Below are 17,675 nucleotides of genomic sequence, written 5' to 3'. Positions count from 1 at the left end.
TTCTCCGTTTCTTCTCTTTTCCTACTTAAACAAACAAACAAAAAAGGCAGAGATTTGCAGAGACATATCCAGGGATTACCACCTCTGTGGTTGAGGAGGGGTCCCTTGATAGAGTTGTGTCTCTGAGGATTGTAACGTGACAGTTACTCTGTTAATTGGTATTCACACATGCAGCAGTGTGCTTTGATTGAACAGAGGGGCAGAGGAAGGCTCTCTTAGGTCCTGGTGATTTGTGGCATGCCTCTGCCCCCCTGGGATGGCATATGTCTGAAAGAGCAGGGGCAGAAATAAAGCTATAGCCGAAATTATTCTCTGAAGCAGCATAGTCACAGAAAACTGGTGGCTGTGACTGGATATTGTGAAATCAGACCTAAGGAAGGCCTCCTGTCCACTTAGCTGAATCGCCTCCTGTTCATTCATGTCCTCATTCATTCATGCACTTATGCAAAAAGTTGTTGGGCACCTGCCACGTGCCAGGTGCTGAGGAGGAGGTGGGTGTGTCTTCATTGACCTTCCAGCTGGTGACCTTTCCCACGCCTGCCTCGGAGAAGCAGATGATGAGAAAGGAAGGAAGAGGAGTGTAGGACCGGCACCAGCTTCGGGGAAGGTATTAGATTAATTTTATTTTTTAACCAGAAATTCACTTAGTACTAGATGAATCAGGTGAATGGATAAGTTGTTTCTAAATCAGAATAAATACTAAGGCAGAGACTTTATTTAATTGAGAGCTGATGGATTGCCTACTTCTGGCCCATTATGAAGTTATGTTGCTTAATTTTTATACCTATTTTTTTCTTTTGTCATTGCGGTTTTCCTTTTTTAAGTCTATGATTTGTAACACTAAATTATTAGCAAAGAATTGCTTAGTTTCCAAATGTTCCCAGATGTCAAGGTCCCTGATGGCAGCAGCCATATTTTTTTCAGCTCTATTGAGGTTATAATCAATATACAGTTAACTGCATGTATTTAAATTATATTATTTGAGGAGGTTTTTTTTTATGGTGGTTTAGATTTCCTACCTAGAATTCTCCTTTATATCTCTCAGTGAGGTTTTCTATTTTTCTTCATATATGTTCTACTCATTTCTTATAAAGTTTATTCCCAGGTATTTAACAAATTTTATCAAAATTGTAGAATTTTTGTCCTTTTATAGCACATAAGAAAAAGTAACTTTTCCCTTAACCATTCCTGTTTCTTACTGAAATAAGAAAAATATCCATCAAATTTCTACTGTTTATACTGTAATAGGAATTGCACCAGAGACAGATCACGTAAGGAGACTGTAAGATTTTCAGCAGTTTAGAGTATCGAATTATTCCTCCTGCTGGAACAGTGAGTATTGTGCCTAGCACTAGAAATTTTTGGCATATATATATATATACACACACACACATATATATAGTTTGAATATAATTAAAAAATATTTTTTATCCCAAAGTAGAAAATAATTTACAATAAATATTTTCTGGGGAAAAAAACCCAGATACAAATCTACCTATGACACTTATGTGACTTTTATTATTTTATATTGCTGAGCTACTATCATTTTCACGGTGTAGCTACCTGTGCCTAAACATGTATATAAGCATCAATATGACTAATATAACATTTGAAACTCACTAACTTCATTGTGTAGTTTGTAACACAAACAGCAAAGAAAATGCTATTTTTAGTATTTAAGGAGTTTTGATATTATGTATACACTTGTGAAACTATCGCTACAATAAAATAATGAACATATCCATTACCCCCCAAAATTTCCCCATGCTTTTTGTAATTCATACCTCCTCTTTCATTCCCACTATCCCTAGGTAATCATTGATCTGATTTTTGACACTATAGATCAGTTTGCATGTATGAGAATTTTAGAATAAACTCATATAGCATGTACTCTTTTTAAAAAGCTAACTTCTTTCACCTAGCATATTATTTTGAAATACATTCATCTTTTGTATCAATATTGCATTTCTTTTTATTACTGTGAAGTATTTCATTGTTTGTCCAGTCACCTGTTGATGGACATTTGGGTTGATTCCAGTTTTCAATTAATACAAATAAAGCTTCTGTGAATATTCTTGTACAAGTCTTTGTGTGGTCAGATGCCTTCATTTCTCTTGGGTAAATACAGTGGCCATATTTTTTAATCTCCATGTCTCTTGTGCTTAGCACATTTTCTAGCATATATTAGATGCTCAGAAAATATTGTCCTAAGTAGTTGCTGGACTTCTCCTGCATTTCTGTGGTAATCAATAGATAGGGCCTAATTACTTTAAAAAATAGCTTCTTTCTCTCTCTCTCTTTTTTTTAACACCTTTATTGGAGTATAATTGCTTTACAACGGTGTGTTACTTTCTGCTTTATAACAAAGTGAGTCAGCTATACATATACATATATCCCCATATCTCCTCCCTCTTGCGTCTCCCTCCCTCCCACCCTCCCTATCCCACCCCTCTAGGTGGTCACAGAGCACTGAACTGATCTCCCTGTGCTATGCGGCTGCTTCCCACTAGCTATCTATTTTACGTTTGTTAGTATATATAAGTCCATGCCGCTCTCTCACTTTGTCACAGCTTACCCTTCCCCCTCCCTGTGTCCTCAAGTCCATTCTCTACGTCTGCATCTTTATTCCTGTCCTGCCCCTAGGTTCTTCATAAACATTTTGTTTTTTAGATTCCATATTTATATATATATATATATATATATATATATATATATATATATATGTTAGCATATGGTATTTGTTTTTCTCTTTCTGACTTACTTCACTCTGTATGACAGACTCTAGGTCCATCCACCTCACTACAAAGAACTCAATTTCGTTTCTTCTTATGGCTGAGTAATATTCCATTGTATATGTGTGCCACATCTTCTTTATCCATTCATCTGTTGATGGACACTTAGGTTGCTTCCATGTCCTGGCTATTGTAAATAGAGCTGCAGTGAACATTGTGGTACATGACTCTTAAAAAATAGCTTCTTAAAATATTGTTTTATTTCAAGAGAAAGAGTGCTTCTGCTATGATCCTAGTTCCCTAGTTTGCTCTGCAATATTTTATGCATTATAGCTTAATTGTCTACTCCTAGATTTTTTGAGTTCTTGGAGTGTTTGTTGAATTCCTCTGAGGAGAGAGTGGAGAAGCATTGCTCTGTTACCTAAAGACACAATGTAAAAGCCAGTAAAGTATTTAAAATATCTCCATTAAACCCTCTGATATATTTGTGGGAAAAAAGGGTTTAAGTGCTGAAAAATTTTAGAGATCTTTTATCTAAAGGCAAAAAAATTATACTAATAACATATTAGTGATTGCGATGGGCTAGATATTGTGTCGAGTGCTTTATGAGTGTATCACAGTTAATCCTCACAATAATCTAGGAGATAAGTTATTTTAATAACCCCGTTTTACAAATGAGGAAATAGAGACTAAATGAGGTTAATTAATTTGCATTGGGCCACAAAGCTGGCATTTAAATGCAGCTCTGCCTGACAATGAAGGTGTGCTCTCAACCATTATGACACATTGACTCTGCTGTGTTAAAATATTAAACAATACTCAAAATATTTTGGCATGTTCAGTAAGTTAAAAAAAAGTCCATGTAGGTAAGTAAAGAGAGCCTTGAGTCTAGCAATGAAGTCAATTGTTGTACGTATTATTCACATAAATATTTCTAAAAGTTAATTGCCTTGACAAGTTTCTTTCCTAATAACTTCTGACTTTGTATTCAAAGTCACTTTTGGGACTTCCCTGGTGGCGCACTGGTTCAGAATCCACCTGCCAATGCAGGGGACACGGGTTCGAGCCCTGGTCCGGGAAGATCCCACATGCCGCGGAGCAGCTAAGCCCATGTGCCACAACTACTGAGCCTGCGCTCTAGAGCCTGCGAGCGACAACTGCTGAGCCCATGTGCCACAACTACTGAAGCCCACGCGCCTAGAGCCCGTGCTCCGCAACAATAAAAGCCACTGCAATGAGAAGCCCGCACACCACAACGAAGAGTAGCCCCCGCTCGCCGCAACTAGAGAAAGCCCGCATGCAGCAACGAAGACCCAACGTGGCCAAAAATAAATAAATAAATAAATAAATCTGTGACTCTGTTTTAAAAAAAAAAAAGAACTAAGCTAGGTAAATCAGTTTTAGACTTATTTGAAAATACTTACATTAGTAAGTTTTGCTTTCAACTATAATAAAACATACCTGGTATTAGTTTTTAAAAGTTCCCTTGGGTCGCAGAAGGGAGTTGGCATGAGGGTTGCCAGAAGTATAGAAAAATCATAAGAGTAAGCGATCACTCAGGGGGGAATAAAAACTCTAACTTTGAATACAGTGAAAAACTATCTCCAGAAACCTTATAATTACCTATATCAGCACAATCTTATATGAAGATTATTATGTGATTTTGAAAATGAAATTTTTTGCCTTCAGATTCCTTATAATTTATCCTGTTTTTATTCTGGATGTTATCTTAGAAACCATAATCTTCATAATTAAGCCATGCTTATGTATGTAACTGCTGGCTTCTAAATGTTAAAGTACCCTTTTTATGTGTTTGTCTGCTTAGTGTAAAATCACTTTGTAAAATGTAAAGCCACTATGTCGGTTATTATTATGAGCTGATTAAAAGGGAGGAAAACAATACTAGGATGCCACGTTTTTGGTTTTGCTTTCTTCTGCTTTTCACTAGAATTTCGTACTTAGCAAAGAGGGGATGTTTTATCATAGAATCACCGAGTTGGAAATGACTTTATTTTATTTATTCTACTTCTCCTGATACCAGAAAGATCTACATCAAAATTATTCCCAGTATCCACACACACAAAAAAGTCATATCCATCTTGAGGTTTTCTTTCTTTCTCATGATTAATGTGTCCTGCTGCACTTGCCCATTCTTTTAACTCTTTCTTTTAACTCTGTTCTGAGTAGAAAGGGAAAAGAACCTTCGTGTATAAAATAGACCTTTGGCTCATTGGAGATTTTTGGTAGAATACATCATTTTCTTTCTTTTTTCAAGGGTTGACTAGAACTCTTTTAAGTCTGTATCATGGTTCTTTGTACCTCTGTGCCTTACTGGTGGTAGAAGAAAGGAAGCCAGAATCAGTCTTTAATCAATGTGGCTGAGTGAAGAAATGATCATGATGGAATACAGTGAATGGCAGTAGTAAGCTTTGGTGCTGTCCGTCTGCTGAGGACTGCAAGATCTAGGAATTCTATTTGATATTTTATTGTATGTAACATACCTTTTGTCTGTATTCTCTGGATGGTCCCTTGTCACTAAACATGCCACGCCAGCAGCCATCTTTGGGTTTGTATTTATGGTCTGTTTTAATTGTTGTGTCCTATGGAGAAAGAACAGAGGCTGACTGAACACTAAACAATTTAGTGGGACCAAATGGAGGCCTAATGATAGGCTGACAGCGTGTGTGCAAACAGATGTGCGTACTTCGATAGTTGGAAGTAAGAGAGGGGAGGAAGAGGCCACCACATGGCACACAGTACTGCAAGCCTGAGGACGCCAGACGAACTGGTTTGGGGAGAGGGATTCAATTCCAGCAAACACCCCAGCCATCACATTCAAGTAAGCTGTTAGTTTAAATCTTATTTATTGTCCAGTTCGTTTGCATTCAACTTGTGAACTCTTAACAGTCTTATAGTTAGTTGTTAAGAGTTATAAGCATGAGAAATTTCCACTGAGTTTATGTTTGTACTTAGTTAAGTGGTATCAAGTTACTAAAGTGTACGTGGCACTTAAGAATTCAGGGTTGGAATTAAGAGTTCAGGTCCTGGTTTGTTGTATGACTTTCGGCCAGTTAATTATACCCTTTAAGTCTTGATTTCTTCATCTGTAAAATGGGGTGACAAGAGTTCCCATAATTATGTGAAGATTCATTGAGTTACCATGTGAGAGGTGCATATAGTGCCTGGCTCAGAGTGAATGCTCTGTAATTGTTAGGTTTTGACATAAAATAATTTTCTTTTTCTAAAATAAGAGTCCAGAAATATTCAGGCTTGAGAGACTGGGAGTCAGGTAAAAGCTTTTGTGATTTTGAGAGATCTGGGTTCAGTTCTGGCTCAGCCTCTTAGCCAGTCTTGTTACCTCTCAGATGCTCAGTTTCCTAACAATTTCCCAGGGTTGTTGTGAAGACTAATTAATAGTAAATGCTGCCATTTAGGGAGTGACTTCCCTGTGCCAGACACTGTACTGAGCACCTACGTACCTTATCTTTATTCCTGCTTATAGCTTAGTGAAGTGAGGAGTATTATCCTATTCCTGAAGACAGAGGAACTGAGAGAAGGCAGAGCGTGGCTGGGCTCAGGATCTGCCTGCCTCCAAAGCTCACGCGCCCGACCTGAGGTCCCTTTGCAATGCACAAGTGATTCATCCAGTAGATTTCTTCTGTGGCAGGCAGCTGGGAATAGCCACATTAGGAACAAAAGTTGTGATATAAGGGAAAGGGAGGGATCCTTGTAATACTGGAGGGAAACTCTTACTGCGTGTAATGGGTCTCAGAATGCCTTGGGAGAGGGGTGTAGAAAGGAGGACCTGAGGCTGGGTGTTCTGTACACCTGGGGCCAGCCCTGGATATTTGTATACAATTATAAAAAATTAGTTTAATTTAGGATTGTTATTGATACTTTAAAAAGTATTTTAATTCTGGAAATTAAAGGAAAACTGTGTATCTTGTAAGACTTGCCCAGGGGCAGGATCTCTTTCACCTAAATCCCAGTTCTACCATTCAGTTGATGTGTGGTTTTAAGCAAGTCATATTTCATCTCTTTGTCTAGTTTCCCCATTTAAGCTGGTTTATAAATGGGTGAAACAGCCATTACTTACCTCTTCCTAATTTGGTCTCAAATAACCATTTTGGTGTCCTTTCCTACACTTCCCCTGAACCACCCTGAACTTCAGCCACAATGAATTTCTTCCCGTTCCCTAAATCAGTGCTTTGTTGTTTTTGCTGCCTGAATTCTCTTCTCCACTTTCTCTAAAGAAAAACTCCTACTTATCCTTTAAAAACCAAAATATCAGTTCCTCCCAAAAACTTCCCCAGCTTTTCCTGGCCCAATCACTGTCTCACTCCATAGTATACCATGAGCGCGTGACTTCGTCTTTATTTGATGATGAATCACTCCCCTCTTCCCCTTCCACCTACCATATGATTGGGAATTCCTCTTGAGGGAACCCTCAACCCCCTTGCATAATGTTGAAGCTGTGGCACACAGTACTGTGCTTGGTGTCTGATCAGTGTTTGCTGGCAGGATAGGTAAAATAATGAATGGCCAACTTAAGCGTGAACCTTTATCTGCAAACTTCATAGCAAAGTATTTGGATTAATAAGCCAAAATATTAGCATAATACAATATATTATATATCATGGAACATGTATTTAGGGGGCATAAGCCAGCCCAGTATACCAGTCATCTCAAATTTTCCTGTGTGGATTGACTGACATCTGACAGCTGCTTTTAGTCACAGGGGCAAGGGGTGAGTGGAGACAGGCATCTCAGAAGCCGACCACAGTCTGCTGCTCAAGAAAGAGCCGGTAGGTGATAAATGACCCCAGAGCAGTGTCTGGAAAAACTCCATGATGTCCACAGGGATTTTCTCCAGAGTTGGGGGATTCAGGGTCATTTGATTTTCTTTGTGCTGTTAGTATTTTCTAAGGTTTCTACGGTGAACACGTGTGACTTATTAATAGGAGGATGGCGCTCTGGAAGTTTCTTTTGCACACTAACTGGCATAGGCCCAGGAGCAGGGTAGGTGGCCCTGTCTGACCGGACCCTTTGGCACTGTGCAGCAGGTTCTTTACAAGCTGGCCCCTGCTCACCTTTCCATCCTGCCTCATGTACCCTGTCCTTCAGCCACACTGACCTTTTTTTTCTACTTATTTATTTTATGTGGCAAACACTCATAGATATGATACTACAGGTCACTCTTCTAAGCACTTTGCAAATACTAACTCATTTAACTCTCATAACTATCTAATAGTATCCATGAAGTGGATACTATTATTATTCCTATTTTATAGATGAGGCAACCTAGGTCATTCTGGAATATGTGTTTCATCCCATGTGCTGTGCTGTTCATTCCCTCCCTATGGTATTATCGGAATTTCTTTTCTGAAATTATCGTGTAAGTCTTGGTTCCCCTGTGTTCTCTTAGCATCTTTTTTATATTCAGTACTCACTACGTTGGATAATAAAGTTGCTGTGTATGTCTCTCCCACAGGTAAACTTGGGCAAGTGACTTAATTTTTGTTTCTTCCTTCTGTAAGATGTGTCTAATAACACTTATCTCACAGAGGATCTGAGGATTAAATGGCGCAATATTTGGACCATATGCTCAGGAAATGAGCTTTTCCTATAGGGACTTGATATATTCCTTGACACAGTTGCTGGCACAGAACAGGTGTTGTCCTGTGGGAAACTGAGTGGAAGGGGCAGAAGGAAAGCCTGGGTGACCCAAAGTCAAGGCCACTGCGGGAGAAGAGAGTGGAGCACCCCCAAATGCCTCGTTAACAGCTTGAGCAGAAGACAGCTGAGTGAAGGCTGTTGGGCTTGGTCATTGGTGGTGGTTTTGAGAACAGCTTTAGCGGCTGTGACGAGAGGGGAGGCAGATCGCAAGTGGTTAAGGAGGAGTGGGTGGGAAGGAAATGAAGACTGGCGGTGTAATAATCTCTCTTTCAGCAAGGGAAGAACAGAGTTAGGGCAGTAGCAGGGCCAGAAGAAGGTTCTTGCTATGGATGGCAGAGGCCTGAAGGTGTCTATAAGCAGGAGAAGTAAACTCTCAGGCCATGCTCAGAATCCAGGTTGCCCCCTCAGGGACTTGGCTCCATTAATTTTGTCACCTGTTTGCAGCTGGGACATCCAAGGTCTGGGGAGCTTTAGGACCCCAGCTTTCAGTTGGGATCCTTGGGTAACGTGTTTAACCTGTCTGAGCTGCAGTTTCATCATCTGTAAAATGAGAATTTTGTGAGCATGAAAGGAAATGACGTCTGTTAAGTGCCACTGCAGTGTCCTTGGCTGTTGTGTCCTTTTAACCTTCTCATAGAGGCAGAATGACAGAGAAGAAAAAAGGGTAAATCTTAGGGTGCTTTAGACCTGCAGAAGGAAGAAGTTGGGGGTGTGCTCCTGGGACAGCTGTTCTCTTCTCCATGAAGTAGGGGAATGGGAAGGGTTTGTAGCTCTGATGAGACTGGTGGGCTCCATGGAGGCCACCAGGTTCTCTCCACTGAGATATACAGAAGACCTGAGGACAGCAGCGAAGGCCTGGCTAAGCACGAAGAGGACAGTTAGGATTGTTTCGTGACCTTCTGCAGCCAGGCACGCATGAGTCGAAAAAGGTGTGGGTAGAACTGGGGCTGACGGAAATGCCGGGGGTACGGGGATTCGTGTGCTGGGGGGTGGGCGGCAGGGGGAGAGAGGGAGGGTGGGAGGATGCACTGGTGAAATGACAGCCAGACGTCACATGGGAGCTGATGGCCTGGGAGGGTTGGCAGGTCTGAAGGTCACATGGTCACAGTGAGGATGCAGCGCTGGTTACTGGGAGCAGGATAGGGACCCCAAAGATTGTGGCCAGAGGGGAGTTTCAGAGTATTAGATGAAGCAATTTTGAATGACTAGGGCCAGGGGAGGGCTGGGTCACCCCAAATAATCCAATGTTCTTCATCTTCATTTCTCTACTTTTCTTCTGTTCTTTGTCATATGACTATCTACACCCCCTCCTAAAGTAACCTTAGTCTTTATACAGCTTTTTGTGTGGGATGTATCGGTTAATATAATTCAATAAACATTTTTTATTTCTTCATTGTATTTGTAATAATTTTTAATGGATATGGTATATCAAGTTATCTTTGCACATACTACTTTGTATCTTCCGGATTTTTCCCTGGGATAAATTCTCAGATGTGAGATTACTGTGCTCAAGACTGTGAATGATTCGGAGGAGGGAGTCTTGGTATGTCATTAGTTACTTGTTGTAGGGAGATTTGCATTGAGCAGGGAGGAAGGGCAATAGGGAAGGAAAAAAAAAAAAGAAAAAAGAAAATTCAAATATAGACTCTTGAATGGAGGCTTTGTGTGAGCGCCCTGTGTCCATCTCACATCCTCCTGAGTTCTGTGTGCTGGAGTGGAAGATGTAACTGGTGGAGTTTGCATTTGTGATTGAGTGTTTGGTTTGGTCTCTGATGCTTTCTTTTTCGGGGGAGAGGGGGTGGCTGTCATCAAGAAGTTGAAGAATTTGCAGTGTGTGTCTGAGAGGAAGGCACTATCAAAGGGACTCTCTTTCTAAACAGATCTAGAGCTTTTGGAGGAGGGCAAGGACAGCAATTTCATCTTTGGAAATTAAAGGACTTAATTATTTTGATTACAATCCTCATAGTGTTAGTATTTTGAATAATTTTAACAATATAGGGAGACATGATTTAGATAATTATTAAGGAAATTGTAATATTTTGAATCAGTGATTTTTTAAAACAAATATTATTATTAATAACATTTTTTCCTTAACTTATGATTAGAATGGTTCTCCTTTTATTTTTCTTTTAACAGAAAAAGTACAGAAAGGGATTTATTGATGTGTCAAAAATCAGATGTGTGGAAATAGTGAAGAATGATGATGGTGTCATTCCCTGTCAAAATAAATATCCATTTCAGGTGAGCTGGCATATTTTTGCGACAGTGAAATTCTGGGCTTTTAGTCATGCTTACTATTTGACGTTAGTGTTTCCTGTCATTGCTTTGTTGATTGATTTCTTTCAGCTTTGTTGAAGTATAATTGACACATAAGAATTGTATATATTTAAGGTGTACGATTTGATGTTTTGGTATATGTAAACATTGTGAAATGATCGCTACAATCAAGCCAATTAACATATCCATCACTTCACATAGTTGCCATTTTCTTTTCTTCCCTTCTTTTTTTGTTTTTTTTTGGTGGTGAGAATACTTAGCTACCTTCTTAGCAAATTTCGTATATGCAGTGTTGTTAACTGTAGTCCCCATGCTGTACTTTAGATCTCCAGAACTCATTCAACTTGCATAACTGAAACTTTGTACCCTTTGACCAACATCTCCCCATTGCCCCCCTTCACCTGCCCCTGGCAACCACTTTTTTGCTCTGTGTTTCTAAGAGTTTGTTTAAAATTCTATATCTGAGGTCATGTAATATTTCTCTTTCTGTGTCTGGTTTATTTCACTTAGCATAATGTCCTCCAGGTTTATCCATGTTGCAAGTGGATGGATTTTCTTTTTTAAAGCTGAATAATAATTCCTGTGTGTGTGTGTGTGTGTGTGTGTGTGTGTGTATCAATTGTCTTTATTTATTCATCTGTCCGCGGACATCTCCTCATGTTTACCAACCCTGAGGCTCTCAGAACCCGCTCCTTTTTGGGTTTTCATAGAGGCTTCGTTACATGGCATGATTGTTTACATCATCGGCCATTGATGATTGAACTCATTGAACTCAATCTCCAGCTCCTCTCCCCTCCTCAGAGGTGGGGGGTAGTGGGACTGAAAGTTCCAACCCTCTAATCATGGGGTTGGCTTCACTGGCAACCAGCCCCCCATCCCTAGGGGCTCTCCAGTAGTCACCTTATTAGTATAACAAAAGACACCCGTATCATTCTCAGCACAGGAAATTCCAAGAGTTTTCTAGGTGCTCTGTGCCAGGAACCAGGGTAGAGACCAAATATATATTTCTTACTGTGAATCACAGTATCACAGGTATGAAAGTCATGGGCCAAATGAGGCAACTACAGCCCCACGTCCCTCTTAGAGCTTTATCTTTACTTCTTTATCACATCTCATTTTCTGTCTTGTAGTAAGGTATTTGATTTATTTTTGTATCTCATGTAGTCCCAGCAAAGTGCTAGTTGGGTGAGTTAATCACTGAGCAGAATATAGCAGTATTTGTTCTATGGTGTTCCCATTGCTGTTTGACTGCACTTATTTGATTAAAGTGAATGAGAAGGGATTGTCAACAAAAAATTAATCAGTCGATATAAGAAAGAAATGGAAAATTTTATTCAAGCCAAATTTGAGGATTATAACCTGGGAAGAGAATCTCAGAAAGCTCTGAGAACTATTCTGCCCATTGGAAGTCAAGACACAGTTATGTAAATTTCTTGAGGCAGAGGGCTGGACATCGTATGACGTATTATTGACAGTTTACATATTCCAGATCTAAGTGGCATCACAGTGGGTCATGTGACCCCTAACAAGATCAGGAAGGAATGCTATCTTTTTTTTTTTTTTTTTTTTTTTTTTTTTTTGCGGCACACGGGCCTCTCACTGTTGTGGCCTCTCCTGTTGTGGAGCACAGGCTCCGGACGCGCAGACTCAGCGGCCATGGTTTACGGGCCCAGCCGCTCCGCAGCATGTGGGATCTTCCCGGACCGGGGCACGAACCCGTGTCCCCTGCATCGGCAGGCGGACTCTCAACCACTGCGCCACGAGGGAAGCCCCAGGAATGCTATCTTTAAGGAGTTGTCTTGTTGCTGCTAGGAGAATGTTGCTCTTTAGGGTTGAGCAGGTATTTCTGCTGATGGGGAGGTTTGGTGATGCATAATAGAGTTATACAATGCACAGTGCGGGGAGAGGGGAGGCCAAAGGGCAGAGAAGAATTTTTTGTTTAAATTTCGCTTGTCTTGCCATAAAAATATGACTTTTATTCCACAGGATTACCTATTGAATATGGTCAGGAACAGCCAATTATTGATGAAAGAGCTATCTGTGTTCAATCCAGACATGGTAAAAGGAGGTTTCTAGCCAGATTTGTTTTTTGTTTTTTTTTTTGTTTTTGGCCGCAAGCGGCTTGTGGGATCTTACAGGACCTTAGTTCCCTGACCAGGGATCCAACCCAGCCCCCCCAGCAGTGGAAGCACGGAGTCCTAACCACTGGACCACCAGGGAAGTCCCCAGATATTTTTTTAGTCAATTGGGGTGTTTCTGCCTTGTGAATGACCATCAAGGATAAAGTGATAGACCAAAGACAAAATTCTTGGATTAGTTTCCCATGCTTAATTTTATTCTGAATATTAAGAATAAGACTGTTTAATTGCTTACCTGGAGGTACCTCTGAAAGAGGTACTGTGGTTAAAAGTTTGGGCTCTGGAGTCAGGATCCTGGCTTTCTGGATGACCAGCCAAATGCTGATGGGCAGGTAACTTAAGGGACACCATTTGCAGTGCATTCTATGTGAATAGTGCCTCTGGGAGTGATCTAGAATTGGGGTGTCTTGGATAGGCCTTAGTCTCCTCCTCTGTAAAATGGAAATACTAATACCTTGATGGTAGGATTAGTTGAGTTAATGTCTGTAAAGCACAAAGTATAGAGTTGGGGTGGTCAGTGCTTAATTAAGCTACCTACTGCAATTATTTATAGTGGCAAAAGGAAGGTATAGGAGTGATATTGAAACAGTAGTCCATTCATCTCAAATATTATTCAGAAAAATATTCGATTGGAGTAGTCCCTGTTATACCAAGTTTACTTAAGGAACTTTAGTTTATTAGATCTCAAGAAATAACAAGATTGGCAAGGCATCCTGGCCTCTGTATATATTTTTTTTCTGTAAAAGCACAGTCCTTTGTAAAATGTGTATCCCACTGGATGGAGACATGAAGAAATAGATGTGTTTTTGTAAGAAGGGAATCTAGGTTCTTTGGATCAGAAGTAATTGACTTTTGGTCAATCATTTCAGAATCCTTTATTGATGCCTGTGGTGCCAAGGGCTCTGTGCTAGGCAAGATGCTGTGTCTAAGCTTTTCTCACCTGTTCCATCTTTTGTCTTATTTCAGGTTGTGCATGATGCCAACACACTTTACATTTTTGCACCTAGTGCACAAAGCAGGGACCGGTGGGTGAAGAAGTTAAAAGAAGGTAAAACTCATATAATGAAATATTAATCTGTACATAATTTCAGAATATAACATTGTTGTCACTAAGACAGAGATACGGCTAGTGTATCTTGCATTTATAATCTTTTAATCTACAATAAGTGTTTCTCCAAGAACATTCTCTGTTACTGTAAGTGACACATGTTGAAGTTAACTTCCTTTTTTATAATCTGGTTCCTTCTAGTGGCATATACATAGTTTTTAAGAAGAACATGCTTTCATTTAATGTGTAATACATTTGGAGGTGACTAAGCACTGGGCTCTTACGGTAACAGGATTTGGTATTTTCTAAGAAATTGCCTACGTAGTCAACATTTGATGTGGATGAATTGACTTGTATGTAAAGTATATTAATCAGTGATTTGACCTGCATAATCCTCATCGATTTTTCTGCAGAACAAAATGGTGGTGGGCTGACTTTTGTGTTTATCCATCACGGTGTAGCAGAGGTCACTTCTGTTAACAAGGGTGCCTCACCAAAAAAAGTGGTGAAAGAGAACTCTATGGATTTTCTGAATGCTGGATTATATGTTATGAAGGTTTCCTCATAATAAACGTAGTATTTGAGAAAGAATGATCAACCGGAAACATTCTGTTATCTCTGTACATTTCACTCATCATTTAATGTGTCTATGAATTACAGAAATACAGAACAACAATAATATTATGATTAAATATCATCCTAAATTTTGGGCAGACGGAAGTTATCAGTGTTGCAGACAAACTGAAAGACTAGCGCCTGGATGTGAAAGATATAATCTGTTTGAAAGTAGTAAGTATTAATTTTATTCTGTAGTTATATTGTGCTCAGGATGTACATACTGTTGGTATTATTGGGAGAAAGTGACATGATTTTGATTTTGCTGTTGGTTAAATATGGCCTTCACACTTTCTAGCACGGTGTAAACATAGTGTAGGTGTATTTTTGTAAGAATACTTTTATTTAGTGAGCAGTAGGACCATCTCATGGAATCAGAAGGTCTGTTTTGGGGAGTTGTTTTTTTTTTTTTTTTGGCGGTATGCGGGCCTCTCACTGTTGTGGCCTCTCCCGTTGCAGAGCACAGGCTCAGGACGCGCAGGCTCAGCGGCCATGGCTCACGGGCCCAGCCGCTCCGTGGCATGCGGGATCTTCCCAGACTGGGGCACGAACCCACGTCCCCTGCATTGGCAGGCAGACTCTCAACCACTGCGCCACCAGGGAAGCCCTGTTTTGGGAGTTTTTATCACAATATGAAAGCCTACTAAAAATGACTCTGTTAAAAACTGTGAGCCTAATGTAGCACCATCAGCAGCTTTTCTCTTCTCTTTTTTTTAAGCTTTACTGAGGTATAATTAACAAAATTGGAACATATTTAAATTTTACAATGAGGTGACTGGATATTCTTATCTATCCATTGGAAAGGGTTCCTCCCATTGAGTTAATAAACATATCCATCACCTTGCATGTTTACCTTTGTGTGTGTGTGTGTGTGTGTGTGTGTGAGAGAACATTTAAGTTCTACTCTCTTGGTAAACTTCAGCTATACACTACAGTGCTGTCAACTAGTCATCATGTTATACATTAGATCCTCAGACCTTATTTATCTTTTTTTCTTGCTCTCTATATATTTTAATTGAGTTGTAATTAACATACCTTGTTCATCTTATAACTGAAAGCTTGTACCCTTTTACTAGCATCTCTATTTCCTCCACACCCCCATCCGCTGGCAACCATTTTTCTACTCTCTATTTCTATGAGTTTGACTTTTTTTTTTTTTTAAGCTTCCCCATGTAAGTGATACCATGTGGCATTTGTCCTTCTTGGTCTGGCTTATTTCACTTACCATAATGCCCTCCAACTTTATCCATGTTGTCACAAATGATAGGATTTCCTTCTTTTTCCAAGGCTGAATAATATTCCATTCTCTCTCTATATATGCCACATTTTCTTTATCTAGTCATCTGTTGATGGATGCTTAGGTTGTTTCTATATCTTGGCTATCGTGAATAATGCTACCGTGAACATGGGAGTGCAGATATCTCTTTAAGGTATTGATTTTGTTTCTTTTGTGTATATACCCAGAAGTGGGATTGCTGGATCATATGGTAGTTGTATTTTTAATTTTGGGGGGAACCTCTATATTATTTTCCATAGTGGCTGCATCAATTTACATTCCCACCAGCAGTGCACAAGCATCCCCTTTTCTCTACAACCTTACCAGCATTTGTTATCATGTGTGGTTTTTATAATTGCTATCCTAATATGTATAAGGTGGTATCTCATTGTGGTTTGACTTGCATTTCCCTAATGATTAGTTATGTCGAGCACCTTTTAAGGTACCTATTGGCCATTTGTATGTCTTCTTTAAAAAAAAGTGTCTGGGGCTTCCCTGGTGGCGCAGTGGTTGAGAGTCCGCCTGCCGATGCAGGGGACACGGGTTTGTGCCCCAGTCCGGGAAGATCCCACATGCCGTGGAGTGGCTGCGCCCGTGAGCCATGACCGCTGAGCCTGCGTGTCCGGAGCCTGTGCTCCGCAACGGGAGAGACCACAACAGTGAGAGACCCGCATACCACACACAAAAAAAATAATAATAATAAAAAAAATTTAAAAAGTGTCTGTTTAGGTCCTTTGTCCACTTTTAATTGAGTTATTATTATTATTTGTTTTAACTATTGAGTTGTGTGAATTCCATGTATATTTTGGATGTTAACCCCTTCTCAGATATGTGGGATGAAAATATTTTCTCCCCTTCTGTTGGTTGCCTTTTCATTTTGTTGATGGTTTCCTTTGCTGAGCAGAAGCTTTTTGGTTCTGATGTAGTCCCATTTGTTTACAGTGAACAAGGTATGGCCCCAATCCCTGTGGCATTTACAGTCTGTTCAAGAAGGCAGAAATACAAACCGGCTTTAATAGCATTTTAAAAAATCTGTTCTAAAATAGTATTACAAGCAAAATGCACCAGAGTGAGAGAGTCTGAGTGGACTTCTTGTTATGGGTTCATTTTTACTTTTCCTTAAAACTATCAATCATTGGTAGATGGCATTTTGACCTGTTTCTGTCGTTGTCATTTTCAGGTATAAGAAAAGCACTACCTCAAGCACCAGCACCAGAAACAAAGAAGGTAAGCTGGTCTTTAATGTTTGGAAACATTTGCAGTTTATTAAGTATGTTTATGTTCATTCCTGTGATGCTGCTCCCTGCAAGGATCACATCGGAAATGGATAGACTATGGCTCACTTGACTTTTTTTTTTTTTTTTGGTGTCAAATAATGTCAATTTAATTGTATCAGATATTACCATCTGGCATTCTGCCTGTATTTTGGCTTCGAGAATTATACAAGAGGTATGGGACTTTAAAGGAATATTTCAGTCTTGAGACCACAGTATTATGACAAAGGAGTGACTGTGAATAGTGGAGTATGGTAGAAAACACATGTACTTTGGACTCACGAGGAGCCTGATCCAGCATGAATCTGATATGAGTGACTTTGGGTGGGATACTTCAGCCATTGTTTCCTCAGTTGTAAAATGGAAATTATATACTCTACTTCATGGGATTAGTATTAAGAATAAATGAGAATGCAGGTGAACTTATTTACAAAACAGAAACAGACTCACAGATGTAGAAAACAAACTTATGGTTACCAGAGGGGGAGGGGGATAAATTAGGAGTTTGGGATTAGCAGATACAAACTACTATATATAAAACAGATAAACAGCAAGGTCCTACTGTACAGCACAGGGAACTATATTCAATATCCTGTGATACACCATAATGAAAAACAATATGTAAAAGAATATATACTG

General features: G+C 39.7%; 1 protein-coding gene across 5 annotated transcripts in view; it reads left to right on the top strand.

Moving 5' to 3' along the window:
* Positions 1-17,675, top strand: part of TEC (tec protein tyrosine kinase) — a 149,427-nt gene that overhangs the window by 97,152 nt on the left and 34,600 nt on the right. For all 5 annotated transcript variants that reach the window (XM_089911891.1, XM_089911892.1, XM_089911893.1 and 2 more), the window contains 4 exons: positions 10,545-10,649; positions 13,790-13,871; positions 14,532-14,660; positions 16,943-16,989. In XM_089911891.1, coding sequence (XP_089768017.1) covers positions 10,545-10,649; positions 13,790-13,871; positions 14,532-14,660; positions 16,943-16,989 — 363 coding nt within the window. The remainder of the gene's footprint in view (positions 1-10,544; positions 10,650-13,789; positions 13,872-14,531; positions 14,661-16,942; positions 16,990-17,675) is intronic.

The sequence above is a fragment of the Delphinapterus leucas genome, chromosome 5, assembly GCF_059928025.1.
Source record: "Delphinapterus leucas isolate spDelLeu-1000000601 "Yukka" chromosome 5, BTC_Dleu_Yukka2, whole genome shotgun sequence".
Classification (NCBI taxonomy): Eukaryota; Metazoa; Chordata; class Mammalia; order Artiodactyla; family Monodontidae; genus Delphinapterus; species Delphinapterus leucas.
Note: the sequence above shows the minus strand (reverse complement) of the source record. Positions and strands in the feature narration are given on the sequence as shown.